This window comes from Urocitellus parryii, chromosome 2, assembly GCF_045843805.1.
Source record: "Urocitellus parryii isolate mUroPar1 chromosome 2, mUroPar1.hap1, whole genome shotgun sequence".
NCBI lineage: Eukaryota > Metazoa > Chordata > Mammalia > Rodentia > Sciuridae > Urocitellus > Urocitellus parryii.
Genome location: NC_135532.1, coordinates 176,367,379 through 176,384,285, shown reverse-complemented (window position 1 = coordinate 176,384,285; position 16,907 = coordinate 176,367,379). Strand labels below are relative to the sequence as shown.

Sequence of the window (16,907 nt, the reverse complement as noted above, 5' to 3'; positions counted from 1 at the left end):
AGCAACTTAGCATACGTTAGAAGGTGGAAGAGTAGGAACTCAAAATTATACCAGAATTCACCAGAGAAACTCTTTATCTCTAGTGACACTGTAGGAATAGGATACGTAGCAGTAGAAAAAGTATATATCACTGATACTGTTTGGAATCAACAGTACATGGTAAGATTTAAAAGCAGATGGACTTTTGGTGGGTTTTATTACTGTCTTGAATTCTCTACAGTACTGTACCATTCCCTTGTTGCTTGTACCAGCTCTTTGGTACATCATTACTTACCCTAACACAATAAGAGACATAGCAGTACTGTTAATATAAGAAAAGACTAAAACAACAACTATTTGCCTATAAAGAATGGAAAAGTCAATTACAGTACCCTACAATGGAACAGTATATAGTGAAAATAAAATAAACTTATAAATAGGGACAATCTTAGAAACAGTATTTATGATGAAAAGTCACAAAAATACAAAGAGCAAAATATTTTCATAAAGTTGAAAGCAAGTAAAGTTGTTTTTTTATGACCTCATACATATATAGTAAATACAAAAAAAAAAAAAAACAGAATAAGGAGAAAAAAGTAGAATACAGGTTCCCTCACGGTATTTGAAGAAAGATACACAAACACCTTTGATTGGTGATGTTACCTATTTTTAGGCTGAATGGTGGTTTTAATTTATTACTAACTTTTTATGATGCTTTACATCTTAAATATGTGTATTTTCTTTTCTATAAAGATAATTTTCATGTCATCATTCATAATTTTAATTAAAAGAAAGAACTAAATGACCAGCAAGCAAACAAGAGAGAACACATGTAGATCACTCAAGAAATAGTATCAAGGATGAAAAAGTAAGGACATATTGGGATCAAGGCTTTTTAAAATGTCTTTAAAGTTCAAGGAACACTTGCTTGACAAAGGGAATGGAACCAGAAACAGACTGAACATGTATAGTCAATAAAAGCTGTTATTTCAGTTATGTTCTGTATTTGTTTCACAGTGTCTTTAGGTTACTCTATTTTAGAAAAAAGGAAAAGAAGAGATCTTGGAAAAATGAAATGGACGCAGTTTAGTCTCTTTTTTAGTAACATAAAAAAGCAAAGGAGGGGGACAGATCTTAAGCCCTTCCATCAAACATCCAAAAGTTTCATTTAGTCATTTAGATCTCATGTAATATTTCAGTGTCACTTTCAATTACTATCAACCATGAGACTAGTCATAAATGATGTGCTTAAACCTTACCTGAAGAACCTGGTCAATAGAGGCAACTGGATGCAACATGATGAATAATATGAAAACATACAAAATAATCACAGATACAACAAAAAGATCTGGAAAAGAAAGTAAAAGAAATTAGGAAGTTCATTTAAATAAAAAGGGATCCAACAGTGGTATACTGTCATTTCTAAATTCATTTGAATACTTCTCCTTTAGCTGATGAAATATATAAAGCATGTGCTGCTGTTATTTCCTACAATGGGAGAGATTGTTCTAGGTCCCCAATAAATTCATGTATGTGATGAGATATACATATTTTAAAGCCATTAAATTAAACTTTAATGATATTTCAGAAAATAATCAATACTTTAAGAATAAAATTCAGATTACTAACATTTATGTCTTCCAGAGAGATAGCTAAACAATATTCAAAAAAAAAAAAAAAAACGTAATTTACAAATGAGAGACCAGTCAATGTATGGCAAAACAAGATTATCATTTAAAACTAGTATTCAATGACAACTACTGATTTTAAAAATGATGAATGACATTTTCAGTATTAGGTATGCCACAATCCTAAATAAAGGCATTCTAAGTTGAATTTGTATATATCTCTGGCAAGTGAACCCCATTTTCATTAACTTACTCATGAAAAATTCCTTCAGAAGGTGTTAGCCAAAAAGGTGAGAATGAGTTGATCTACTGTTTTTTAAATGAGGGCAACCTTATGGCTTTACTATGGAAGCTAGGAATGGCAAAGACCTCCAGTAATACTTGATGTCCATTTCTTAACTCAAAAATAAAACATACACATATGCACAGTCATTTTGTTCAGCATGTGCATACATATTTGTGTGTGTGTGTATACATACATATATATGCACATATACATCCCCTGTATAGCCATGAAAGGCTCAGAAATGTCCCAATTGTATTTGCAACCACAAACATTTTCCCTCCTTTTTCTTTGATCTGCATTTTATTTACAAGTTGCTATTTGAAGTCAACTTCAATATCAAATTTTAACTACGGCCACATATTACCAAGACCTTATCACAAAGCCTTCAGATAGGGTTAAAGAAGTTAGTGTCCTTCTTAGTGACAGTAAATGAAGGCTCTCAATGCTATTTTTAAATGTAGGAGTAATCTGTGAATACAACTTTGTTGATGTCAGTTTAAATCCACAGGTCAATTCTTATTGTTCTATAGAAACTGTTGTACAGAAACTACACTCTGTGAGCATGTGTGTGATACATACAGTAGATATCTAACAGCTTTGGCTAAAAGTTATACTGACAGTCATGCCAAAGAGGGAAAGTATTGTACTATGAGATATCTTAAAAATTGGGGACCTGTGCTGGATAAAAAGCACTTTTTCTAGAATTTTAATTTTTTAAAAATTCTACGAAATTGCAATCAGGACATGTCATGTTCCATTCCAAAAATGCGGAAACTAAAGTAATATGTAAGTTAGTCATTGAAGCTTGTACGGTCGATGAAAGTATTTTGAAAGTGTGGGTTGGAAATACAAACAAAAAAGGATAAAATGAGAAAAGAACTGAAAGACATGATAAGAAAACAAATGCCAGAAAAACTTGGAGAGAGTTTCAAATAAAGAATGACCCATACCAAATATTTTTCAAATTTACTGCATTTTGAAAACAATAGAAAAACTAGATCTCTCATCTGACTCCTGACACATGAGTGTTAATTGGAAAGAGAAAATTACTCAGCCTTAGAAATTCTTTACATCTACCTAAAGAGTGCTTCTCAAAAATTCCTCTCTACTCCTAGAGCCAGTCCTTGATTCTGCTCCTAAAAATCTGCCAAGCCTTCTATATGAAGGGGAAAATAAATAATTGAGTCTATTTTTGTTTAGCCTAGAGAAAAGAAGAGGCACTGCTTTAAAAAGCTATTATGTAATAGGAGAGGCGGATTGTTGGCAGTTTTATAAAAATAAACATATAATATTGAACCCTGATATATACCTTTCTACCTTTTATTCTTTCCCATTCCTTCTTCAAACAATAACTTGGACCTTCTCACCTATAACCAGACATCAAGTCTTTTTATTGCTATCCTCTCTTCCTTTACTCAGTTACTTGTCTTTGAAAAACCACCTTATTCTGTAGAGCATATAAGGTATTTGAACTGTTCCCACCAATTAAGACATTGTCAAATGAACAGGAAAACAATACATAAGCCCTGAACAGGAGAGAAATTAGCATTTTAGTAAAAACATCTTTACGATAGAGAAAGGGACTGAATTTGACAAGCAGTAAACTATAAAGACCAAGCAAGAAACTAGCTGAGTCCTCAGAAATTACACCTCCTTGGAGTAGAAGAATTAAGTGTATATAACTGTAACTGTTGCAATAAAAGCATAGGCAAACATACTAGAAAAATGTAACTGCATAAGCTAAAATTGAAAACAAATTTCAACTACAGGCTGAAATTAAATTTTATCTAAAATGAAACTGAAACAGAAAAGGATTAAGAGTTTAGGAAAGAATGCCTTAAACACCTAAGATGGAGATTAATTTTTTAAAAAATTTCAAAATAAATGTAATGTATTATAATACCTAGATATAAAAAGAACAAGAACCAACATATCCTAGCAAAGAATTGTTACAATGAACTCCAATAACAATGCACTTCAATGACAAATAGGCTAGGTGAAAATTAACAAAAATATACAGTACACTGTACAGTTCCATTTGTATCTTCCAGACACCATTTTTTATACTAGGATGTAGTTATCCTTATTCATTGTCAGAAGTGCACAGCTTCCTATAGTAAGGACAATGGTTTTGTGATTATATTTCCTAAAATTGAATTTTTAATACTCTTCAAAATTAGTCCAATGGTCAATAATAAAGTATTATCTTTGCAATTTGAAATTATACAGGAGTACAAAACTCCTTTGAACTTTTCCAAGTCACATAAAAGACACATTTTAAAAATAGGCAACTTGGGACTGGAGTTATGGCTCTGCAGCTCAGTGGTTGGGCACCCAAGGCCCTGGGTTGCACTGTAAAGGGTGGGGAGTGACACAGGAGTGGGGTGGGGGAGATGGGGAGAGGGAGAGGAAGGGAGGGAGGGGGAAAATGACTAATATTCACCTCTAGCTCTTTTCCCAATAAAAGATGTGTGGATAGAGTACATTTATTTAGATTCCTACAATTAATATTCCTGATAGGGCCACCTTACTTACAAAGTAGTCTGAGTATCAGTTTTCTTCATATTAAAGGGAAAAAAGGCATTGTTGTTTTGTAGATGTTTACAGCTGCCTTTGAACATGCTTAATATTTCCTTGAAATTTAAAAATATTGAACTAAAAGTAAGATACGTATATCAGCTTTGATATTAAGATCTTCTTATAATAACAAATTATCTTTAGTTATAAAGTCCTGTTAGAAATAGTGATAAGTCTTTCTTTGATATGGCTTTTATACGGTTCTCAGTAACATAGTTACTAGTAATATACATAACAAATACAATAATATAATAATATAGTTACTTGTTAAATAAGAAACATCAGTTCCAAAAAGAAAAGTCACCCATAAAAACAAATTTCAATCTTACCCTTCCAAAATAAACTTGCCCAACAAACCACACAGGGTGGAAGTAATAAATAAATAAGATAATATATGTGAAAATGCTTTGTCAACTCTAACAGAAGAGATTCTGATAGTTATTATTCCCATGACATTCGAAAATCTATGAGCTGGCATTTTGCCAAGTATAACACTGATGTCTCTTCACAACTATAGCAAAAAATAAATAAATAAAGCATATTATTCACTCCAACATACTGAAAAGTCTAAATATTGTTCCATACATTAATAATATGTTCTCAATTTTTAAAGACTTCAATTACGTAATTAGTGATTTTGTCCATTAATACTAACTTTGATCATTTAAAATTGTATGGGCTATTGCCACAGGCAGATAAGTCCAAACAGGCACAAACCTTCATTGTAATGACCCCTTCTGCAGCAGTATGTAAAGGTGACAGAAATGAAGAATTCTAGAGGTGAACACTGGCCATACCAGTGTCAGAGAAAATAAAAAGTTAGTTGGTGCTTCGCAGACTACCCAGAAGGAAGTATAACACCCACTGTCTCCCTTGAGGACATCTGATCCTCCTTGCAATCCTAACTCCCTCTGTAATGGGTTGCCGAAATAAAAGAGTGAAAGGTAACAGAACATGAATACCAGAAATATTTAATATTGGTGGATTTAATTTTAAATTTAGGGTGGCAACTCTCATGAAAGTAAAATAAGACAGTAAGCATTTAAATCATTAAGTTCTTTCCATCTGTGATCTACTTTAACTTTGGGGAAGACAATAAAAACTCTTCACCAGTATTTTTAAAGGAGAGGCGCAGGGTGGAAATCACAATAAAAGTCAAACTTACAATTCTTGTAGCAAGGTTGCCTGAAAGGTTTTCCTTTTGAAAAGGCAATTGCTACTATGAGGTACTGAAAACTGGAGATAAAAAACACCGTGGTATTTTCATAATTTTGTATATTGTGTGAATCAGGTTCAGTTTCATTATACATGTGTGAAGAATTCCAATGTGGGTTTCTTGTTGTATTACAAGCACTAGAAACACACACACAAAAAAATCTGTGTTAGTAAACACAACACCCATTTCCCACAAAGAAATAAATTTTACCCTAGATGCCTCGAATTATTACCATAACAAATAGAAATAAGGTTTTGTTTATAGCAAAAGGTGCAACTATATCAATGTAAGATACACAACTGGTAGTACAATAATGAGGAATTTAATGAGGGTTTTCTCAGTAGCCAGACATTACAATGAGTTAAAAATTTGATATCAAATTTGAAAAAATGTTCAATAAACAACAAGGACTTGACTTTAGTTCTGCCCTTTTTTTCTCGGGGTGAGGTACCAGGGATTGAACTCAGGGGTACCCAACCACAAAGCCATGTCCCCAGCCCTATTTTGTATTTTATTTAGAGACACAGTCTGAGTTGCTTGGCACCTCACTTTTTGCTGAGGCTGACTTTCAACTCTTGATCCTCCTGCTTCCACATCTAGAGCCACTGGGATTATAGGTGTGCGCCACCGTGCCAAGTTGGTTCTGCCATTATTTAGCAATCTGGGAGTCAACAGCCTCACCTGTGGTTACTGCCTGTTCTATGAGAATTACTGTGAGGACTGAACTAAGAAGACTTTATAAGTGGCTAACAAAAACTGGGGGCCTTCAATATTCTCTAATGATAGCTCACTCTCAATTCTATTTCCAGGTGGGCAGCACTATCAGGCATGCACGAAATAACTATCAGAAGTCTCGACCCATGATTAAAACATTACCTAAATGTACACAGGTAAGTGGTAACAAAATATTAATCAAGTTTACAAATTAATTCTGGAGAGAGTCTCAAGATGATTCAACAGTGGACAGTGTTAGTATGGACATATAAAAAAATTAAATTTTTAAATGTTTCTGATTTTTTTAATGACAATCTCCCTTATTCAAGGAAACTAAAAAATATTTACATCCAAAAATTTAATCTGATAGTTAACCATGTGTAATGAAAAAAATAATGTTTTCATAATTTGTGAAATGTAGAGTACTCCAAAAAATAAATAGAAATACCTAATATCATTTTTTAAGAATGTTCTAAAATGCCACTTCCTAAACCAAGTTTATAAAAGTTAGAAGCTCAAACATTCCGGTTTTAGAAGAAACACTAGAGATCAATTTCAACTTTTTCACTGTATAGATAAGAAACTCAAAAGCTAAGTAGCAAATTAAGTAACATTTTTATCTAAGATCTCAGGATTTTGCCTGAATATACTGTTATGGTTTGAATATGGCTTGTCCCCTCAAAGCTCATGCTGAAATTTAATCCCCATTATGAGATATTAGGAACTTCAAGAAGTGATTAGGACCCTATGAATAGATTAATCCACTATGTGATTAATGAATCAATGGGCTATTGAGAGTGGCCTGTTAGAAAAGTCAGTTTGGCTATGTCTCTCTTGAGCTCTTTGTATTTTATCATGTGATATCCCACACTGCCTAGGGATATTACTAGCAAGGACCCATCACCAGATATAGCTCCTCGAACCTGGATCAAAACCATACCCAAAAATCTCTTTTCTTTACAACTTAAGTCTGTGGTACTGTGTTATTAGCAACAAAAAGGAGACTAAGACACATCGCTACAGAGTTACTGTGACAAGAAGGCAAATATAGGCCAAATTACATGTTTGAATCAAGCCACAAGAAAACTTTTATATATACATTTCTGGACTCATTTTTATATGCACACATATTGCACATATTACAAAGAAGTAACAGGAAGTAACCAACTTACTCTGAATATGGATGCCATACTTCATACCAAGGCTGCTGCTTAACCCAAAAAAACCCCAGAGATTGAAATCCAATGCAGATGATTATCTGAGATAAAACAGAGAAGAGTAGGGCCCCAGATATAAGGCCTGAAGGTGGTCTTTGTGCCACAAGTTCCTTCCAGGCAGAATTTAAACTCACTATATTGAAAAGAAAGAGAAGAGGTTTGTATCTCAATTAGTCACAATAAAAGATATAATAAAAAACATCTGGAAATTTTATTTTGGTACTGGTAATTGAACCAGAAGTGCTTCACCACTGAGCTACATCCCCAGCCCTTTTTTATTCTTCAGTTTGAGAGAGGGTCTCCAAAAGCTGCAGAGGATGGCCTTGAACTTGTGATCCTCCTGCCTCAGCCTCCAGAGTCACTGGGATTGCAGGCATATATCACCATGCATGTTTTCATTTGGAAACATTTAAATTTGTTTTGGTCTAAATTTCTTTAATAAGAAAAATTTCCAAACACCAAGCCAGATATTATACATATTTAAATAATCTCTCAAACAATCTAGGTTTTGCAAAAATGCTTGAGGAGCAGTTTTTATATTTCTACTGAAATTCAGAAAAAAACACTAGTTTAAAAAAAAAAACACCTAAAAGTACAAAAATTATAAAATTAATCACCACCTTTATGTAACTAAGAAAGAGTTCATTATTTTCTGAATACTCAATTGCAAAACTACAACTACTTTGGAGAAAAATTAACAAAGATGCGGTGACAAGTGCCTGTAATCCCAGCAACTCTGCAGACTGAGGGAATAGGATGGCAAAATTCAAGTCCAGTAGGGCAACTTGAGACCCTGTCTCAAAATTTCAAAATTAAAGGGCCAAGTATATAGCTCACATAGTCCTCCTGCATTCAAACCCTAGTACTGCCAAACAAAAAAAACCATAAAGGTTTAAAAAAATATATAAACCTAAAAGTAACATTTAAAGAGGCTTTGAAAACCTATTAAGGTGGAGTCCACCTATTTTTCTTTTTTTAATCAATAACTTGTGAAAAGTTATATTGAGACTGTCAAAGTCCTGATCCTCTTTCATTCGCTAGTTTTATCATCTACTAAAGTCTTTAGTCTAACTTGGTAGTTCTCAATCAAAGATGATTTACACCTCCAGTGAAGATCTGGTAATGCCTGGAGATATTCTGGTTGGCATACTTGGAAAGGGTTACTAGCAGGAAATGGAAAGAGGAACAAAGATTCTATTATACATCCTACAGTGCACAGAAAGCTCCCCATAATGAGCTATCTGCTTAAAATATCAATAAGAACAGGGTCTCACTATGGTCCAAGTCAAACATTTCTTCTATTAGCATTTTCCTTAAACAAGAGCTTTCTCTTATCTCCCAAATATTTATTTGCTTATAGCATAGATGGAACTGTGAATTTTTATTTGATTCAATGGGCCATACTCCATTATCACCATTATTTATTTGGATGTTTGCATCACCCATACTATAACATACTAATACCTTGTGTCTCCTTATGTGATGCATTTAGGACATAGCATCACTTCTTACATTCCCTCCAAAACTTTATAGCTTGCATCTAAAGAGCATAAATCAGACAAACGCATATTCATAAATGTAAAAAAAAAAAAAACAAAAACTGAGGGACTATTCCGGAATATAAAAAAAAAAAAAGATTAAAAAGATGTAATAACTAAATGAAATTTGGGGGCCTGGATTATATCTGGGTTCTAAGTGAGAAAATAAGTATAAAGGAAATTACAGGAACAAGTGACAAAACTAAATGTGGAGTTTGGACTAGGTACTGTTACTATCAATGTTAAATTTCTGATCTTTGTAACTATACCCACTTTTGGAAAATAATCACTAAATACAACCAGAGATATGAAAAATTGTGCTCTATATGTGTAATAAGAATTGTAATGCATCCCGCTGTCATATATGAAAAAATGAATAAGTAAAATAAAAAACAAACAAAAAGGAAAGAATCACTAAAACGTTCAGTGGCAAAGGGGCAAGCATGATGACTCAAAACTTACAAATATTTCGGGGGGGAAAAATGGGAGAACAATAAAACAAATGAGACAAGATATAAACAATTAGCAATAAAAGAGCACATTTACAGAGATTCTGGGGAGAGATGAACTATGTTACAGTTGCTGATGTAAATTTATCAAAGATTAATAAATCACATCAGAATTTCATAATACTTTGAAACCAGTAACAAAGCAAGATACTCACTTGTAAATACCACTACCAAAATGATTGCCAGATCAATGAAGAGAAACTGGAAGTCTCCTAGGTTACTTAAGATCTATAGAAGTAATTTTAAAACATAGTTACTTTCCAAGAAGTACTTTTACAGCATTGTTCCCAAGTCATAGATTATTTTCCCCCATTATGACAACTTCAAAAGGACCTGCTTAAAAACTCAAATATATTTGCCTTGAAGTTAATCCATATTAACACATTTATAAAAATCTGATTTAAGATATTACTATAAAAGGCATCTCTTAAAATTATTTCAGTAAAAACCTTAAAAGTTTTTTGGGTTTTTTTTGTGGGTGGAGGGTTGGGGGTGCAAAAAGCAAACTTTAAATTATTCAATATACTTGGAAATTAGTATCTTGAAACTTTCTTAATATGCAACACCATCTTTTATGAGACTTTCTACAAATGGTTTAAAGGGGATAGCTCACACTAATTCCTTGGGATATCAACATTCATTAGGAGAAAAATCTACACTAAAATCACTTCAATTATAAACTCTGATACCTATGGACATCACTGTTTACTCTCTTTTCTGCAAATGCACAGATCTACAAACTTTTGTGTGTGTGTGTGTGTTTGTGTGTGGCGGCAGTGGCTGGGGAGGGAGTACTGGGGATTGAACTCAGGGGCACTCAACCACTGAGTCATATCCCCAGTCCTATTTTGTATTTTATTTATTTAGAGACAGGGTCTCACTGAGTCGCTTAGCACCTCACTGCTGCTGAAGCTAGCTTTGAACTCTAGATCTTTCTGTCTCAGCATCCCAACCAGCTGGAGTTACAGGCATGCGCCACTGTGCCTGGCCTCTGCAAACTATTGCTAAAACATCTTTCCTTACTCTGGCCTTTCCTGTGAACATATAAAAATATGCCATGGAATTACATTTTGAAGAGTGAAACAAAGCTGTCCAATCTGCATTAATAGCTAATATCATAAAGTGTCTTAACATAAAGCCCCAACTCTGTGCACACTGTTAGTACTCACAGAATACAGGAGAGTTACACTGAAGTACTGTATGATGCTGTACAATGCCATAAATTTAAACACACAGAAGGAAGTCATTAAAGCAGCACGGCCTTCCCTGTGAAGAGAAATGTCAGCATGTAAATAAGTGCATTTTAAGCTCCTCCTCCAAAACACAACTGTATCTTGACAGATGAACAACATTTGACAGCTACAACAAAGCACCTGTCTACCAAAAAACCTAATCGAAAGGAGAATTGAAACAAATGAGTAATAGCAATCTGTTAACTAATAAATTACAGATCAAATGTGCTATTTTTTAAAAAATTGGCATTACTTTTAATCATAATCTGCCCTTTTTTATCAGTAGTACAAAATAAAAAAATTTTTCGGTTTTTATTACCTTATAAGGTTTGGCACACAGGAAATACTAGGCGTTTTAGAGGTAAACGGAGATGCCACCGAAGCCTCAAGCTCTGATAAGGAAATGCCTCCATGTGCCCTCTTCAAAGCCTAATGGTTTTAAGAAAATTGGTAAGTTTTATGAATGTAATTTAGGCTACAGCAAGAACTACAAAAGTAAATCAGAAAATCTATACTTACACCACAATCATTTGCACCATCACCACACATCCCAACAAAGTAACTAAGAAAGAAAACAATTTTATGATTTTAAGAGTGTTTAACTTAATAAGATTTCTCTAATACAGAATTATGAAAAGCTAACAGACTAAGAGATTTCTGGGATGAAACTAATGAATCTTTTCATTACAGTTAACATAGGCACAATGCTTTGCCAGTAGAATTGGCCTGAAAGTGAAAGGACCTGGGATACAGATTTGTTTGTCATAAAATGGGCTGGTATCTCAATTTGCTCATCTTTAGAGCAAAATACTTGTACCTATATATTCTATATAGGCTACCATTTTTCCTTAAAAAATTGAAACAATTGTTCACTAAAATTAAAAAGATAGAGCACCTGAATGAATGAATGAACTCTACCTAGATATTACCCAGAGAGGAAGGGTAGATACTATACTTTTAGTGAAACAAATGAGCATGAGTCTTTCTTTAAAAGAGGCACTTAAAAGTTCTTACCACCTGTATTACAGGTGACATTTATTTATTTGCATGTAAGTACATACACATACAAAGGTTGAATATACCTTATCTGAAATGCTTGGGATAAGAAGTGTTTCAGATTTCAAGGTTTTTCAGATTTTGGCATATCTGCTTAGATTATTTTAACAGTTGAGCATTCCTCATCTGAAAACACAAAATCTGAGATGTTCCAAATTTTACTAAACCCTCAAAAAGCATTTCAGTTTTGAATTAAAAATGCTCAACCTGTTATGTAATAAACATTATTGAAAACAAAAACAAAAACCCACAAGTACCATTTTAAAAATTCCAAAACATAAAATCCACCAATACTTACTCTACATTTTGCAATGCTTCTACCAATTGTGTCTTCTGATCAGGTGCCATACGTGCAAACACAGTACCATGCAACATCAACTGGAAAAAATTAAAATTTATTAAAAATATTGTTCACAATATAATCATGAACATGTCTATAAACTTCTATCACTTACCTTAGGAACAAGGTCTTGAAAATGCTCCAATATCACTGAAAATGATTTTCCATTCATTGCAAAATGATAACGAGTCAATTGAAGATCTTCTAAGCTATCATGAACCAACTTAATTGGAATAGCCTGTATATGAAACATCCAGAACAATACTTAGACAGCCAAACCAAATAACATAATCTTATGTTAAATGTAATTCCTCCAAAACTAAATTATTCCATATATTTCATATAAGACACTAAAACTTTAACATTTACTCAAAGAAAAGAAAAATGAGATTCCTCAGTCCTAATGAATCTTTGGGAAGTTAGTTGAGGTTTCTGTTTTCATTTAGATTTTGTTTGTTGTTGTTGTTCTGTTTTGTTTTAATACACCATTTTTCTTTTTCCAGACTAAATTCAAATAAGCAAGTTTTCAAAAGAGAATTTTGACATTACCTCAGAGTCAATTGCTGATGAATTACCGCACTGTGTTAGTGAGTCCGCATAATGCCAATTTATCTTGGCAACTTTCCCATCCTTTGGAGGTAATGCTTCAGCAATAATAACTTTATCTTGAGGTAGAATCATTCCACAGTCTCTGGCCACAGAGACAGCAGTCAACATGTTGTCACCTATTTTTCAAAATATTTTCAATGTATTAAGATTAAAATTACAACATGAATGTGTATCAAACAAGTATTTTCTGAGAATCAAATCGAGTCGCTATGACTGGGCTAGGAAGAATGAGGATTACATCCTTGATCCTTGGGAGTCTTTTATTTATTTATTTTTAATTTTGACATAGGTCTGGCTAAATTGCTGAGGGACTCATTAACTTTCTGAGGCTGGCCTTGAATTTGCAATCCTTCTGTTTTAGCCTCTAGAGTCGTTGGGATTATAGACATGTGCCACTGTGCCCAGCTATCCTTGGAAATTTTAAAATAAGCAAATCAATAGGCACACTTATTAAGGAAGCCTCAAATGATGCAAAGTACATATATTCTAAAATCTTGCTCACAACTTCTAAATACAAATACAATCTTTTCCAGACACTATTTGTGTCTCATAACAAACAACACAGTGCAAAATATACAACAGATGCACAATAAACACTGAAATATCCTAGGAGGAAGAATACTAGGGTGGTATCACAGAAAAAGATGAGATAGAAAATCTACATAAAACAAAAAGTTAAGACAGGTAATAGGAATAGATGTAATAAGAAGTAAAAAAGAACTTCTCCGTCATGAGAAGGAAAGAACTGAAGAGAAGCAAGGACAGGAGAAATAGGCAAAGGTTTGGGGATCCCACTGCTACCAGAACTGAAGAGTTAAATATCTTTCTCCATTTCCTATAGACTACTTCCTAGAGTATCTTCCTGTGGCCCTTGAGAAATAGTCACATTCTGTCATGGCGAAGGAGAAGGAGACAGATGTAAAGTGCCTTCAAGGAGACATTAGAATTAAGAATTTTCAGAACACCGATAGATTTAGTTATCTTAAGCCATGCAGTAAGAAGTATGCTATTAGATCTTGGGAGTTAAAGATAAAAATGTACTCAGGTTTTTTCTCAAAAAGTCTTACTGATCACACAAATGCCAAAAAGTAAGGTAATTTAAACCTGATTATTTACTATGAAAAGCGCTGGCACAATTTCACATAGCTAAAGAATAGAAATTATGTAACATTTTCAACAGTATAAAAACACCAAAGAAAATCAAATATTGTGACAAAAAAGCAAAATGAACCTCGAAAGTCATTATGAATTCAAGTAAGGATAATATTTTATATATGTGCATACACACCTATGTATATAAATCTAATTCTAACAAGTATCTATTAATAATTTTCTATATACCTTGCAGGTCTGAAAATTGTAAAGGAGCTCAAAATGGATAAAACGTGCTCTTAATTCTCAATAATTTTATATTCTAGAGAAAGTAACTAATTAACAAACTAATTTACAAGTAACTAATATACAGCAAGGTATGTTAAGTGCTATACAAATATGATTTAAAGAAATAATAAAAAGGAAAGTTGGAAATTTTATAGTTTTCTTCATTATTTTATCATACTTTTTATAAACAGAATTTGCAAGACCTGAAGAAGAGTACTCCAAGATTATCTTAAACCTTGGAAAGATATTCAGAGCTGAAGCAGGACAATGTAGGATGGAGCCACTACATAATATACTTTAATAACTAACTTATCATTCTTCAGTATTACATAACTTGGACTTTATAGCCACATTCAATTTTCTTCTGTGTTCTTTTACAAAGTCTAACCTGTGACCATGACAGTGCGAATGTTGGCTTTATGCAAATCTTCAAGTACTGCAGGGGTTTCTTGCTTTAATTTGTTCTGCATTATAATTAATCCCATAAAATCCATGTTGTTTTCAATGGCATCTCTGCAGGAAAAAAAAGTGTTAACACATAATGGTTTAGTCAAGAGAACAATGTTGTTCTCTTTATGTTGATAAAACATTTTAAAATCTATAAATTATAAAGTAAAACATTTTATATGCTGAGTAAATCATGTGTGCATCTAAGTTCTATATTTCAAAAAAATTTAAACCTGGAAAACAATTTCCAAGAACTATACTTTTGAAATATTGAAATAAAATTCCACACTTTGAAACATGAAAAACAAGGAACATTTGGAAATCTATATCTTTGTGAAACAATAATCTATTCTAGCACTAGGAATACTACTCTAGGAATGTTCATTTATATCCTATCCAAATATAAGCATAAATATATTCTTTACTGTCCTTCATAAAATATAACCTAATTTAAATGTCAAGAGAAAAAGGGAAAAAAACTGTACCACAAGCACATTTGATATTATTTTCATTATTATGTCTCAATACTATAAAATTTCTAAGAAATAGAATTCTTAATCCTAGAAAATTTAAGAACCATTAGAAGTACAACAATGAGATCTATTCAAGATCTAGAGATGAGTCTTTGAGAATACTGATAATCAATACAGTTATCAAGATGCTAGTCTTCAAATAGCTGAATGCACCAGCACTATGCTAGTCACCACTATGCCAATCACTGGGAGGTGAAAGACAAAAAGGCATAAATGATGACTACTTTTAAGACACTCAGTGAGGGAAATGACATGTAACTAGAGAAATATGCAAAAATAATGTGTACTTCAGAGTTATAATGAAGAAGTCTGTTCAATGACAGTCACATTCTCAAGAAATTTCATCCTACCAAAATCATACCATAGAAATGTTTTTCAATAGGGAAAGGGGACTTAAAGTTAGCAACTAGAATTTCAGACTTGCAATTAGCTAAGTAATTTGTCTACATAAAAATTCAATAGTAAAGGAGCTGAGTATACACTTATGCAACCTAAATGCTATATCAATAAATAGTAAAGATATTAAAGAACAGATAGAAAACAAAGTGAAAGACACTCTGTAGTAAAGGAAGGAGAAAAAGCTTTGAAGCCTGATATTGTCTTAAGTATGAAGTTGTACTAATGTGAAACTATTGGGTCAACAGTACCAGGTTTCCTATAAGGTTCTATTTCCTGGCTTCAGTTGGTTTCCTAACTCACCTGTGAATAATACAAGTTAAGGAAATCATGACCTCTAATAGACTGTACTGTTCAAGATATAAAAGATTAAGCTATGAGAAAGGCTTATTTCTGTAAGGCAGAATGCAAAAACAGAGGTCTTGGTGACTAAAGGATGAAGAATAAAGGAAATAGAAAGACAGTTGATAGGGAGGGACAGAACATTCTGGGCAAAAGAAACAACCTATTGACAGGCTTGGAAGGCTCTGTGAAACATGAAAAGCTAGAGAACTACAACTAATTCACCAATTAATCTTTAAGAGGAAAACAGCAAAAGGTGAAGTAATAAAGAAAAAAAAAGAGACAAATGTGCCCTTTGCAGGAATTAGGAGGTATAATACATCTGTGGTTCCTGCCCATGCATGTGCATCAGATCACTAGGTAGAAGTTGTTTTGTTTAAAAACACATGCTTAGAATACCCCCCAATACATGGAATTACCAGGAAAACCAACATATGTTTAGAATACCCCCAAATATACAGATTACCAGGACAACCAATGGACATTTCTTTCTGTTTGCAAAATATTAGGCACACCATAAGGTTCCTAAACAAAAACTCTATCTTCAAGGGGTAGGTCTTAACCAGTTATAATAAAAATAACAATTCTTTTTTTGCGGGGGGGGGGGGGGTATTGAACATTGAACCCAGGGGTGCTTACCCACTGAGCCACATTCCCAGCCCATTTTATTTATTGAGACAGAGTCACTAAGTTGCTTAGGGCCTCCCTAAGTTGCTGTGGCTGGCTTTGAACTTGTAATCCTCCTGCCTCAGCCTCCTAAGTCACTAGGATTAAAGGCAAGTGACACTGCTCATGGGCAAAAAGTAGCAATTCTTGAATGTGAAACCCATATTTATATATAGAAAGAAATGTGATGTTGGTAAAGCCATTTGACCAAAGGCAGAGATAAATGGGGTGGAGGAACGGTA

General features: G+C 33.3%; 1 protein-coding gene across 3 annotated transcripts in view; it reads right to left on the bottom strand.

The window, feature by feature from the left end:
- Positions 1–16,907, bottom strand: part of Atp13a3 (ATPase 13A3) — a 76,327-nt gene that overhangs the window by 13,334 nt on the left and 46,086 nt on the right. For all 3 annotated transcript variants that reach the window (XM_026400279.2, XM_026400280.2, XM_077795369.1), the window contains 11 exons: positions 14,670–14,794; positions 12,842–13,017; positions 12,408–12,530; positions 12,251–12,330; positions 11,416–11,458; positions 11,216–11,325; positions 10,834–10,930; positions 9,820–9,892; positions 7,573–7,750; positions 5,636–5,823; positions 1,239–1,327 (listed from right to left, as the gene is read on the bottom strand). In XM_026400279.2, the coding sequence (XP_026256064.1) occupies positions 1,239–1,327; positions 5,636–5,823; positions 7,573–7,750; positions 9,820–9,892; positions 10,834–10,930; positions 11,216–11,325; positions 11,416–11,458; positions 12,251–12,330; positions 12,408–12,530; positions 12,842–13,017; positions 14,670–14,794 (1,282 nt within the window). The remainder of the gene's footprint in view (positions 1–1,238; positions 1,328–5,635; positions 5,824–7,572; positions 7,751–9,819; positions 9,893–10,833; positions 10,931–11,215; positions 11,326–11,415; positions 11,459–12,250; positions 12,331–12,407; positions 12,531–12,841; positions 13,018–14,669; positions 14,795–16,907) is intronic.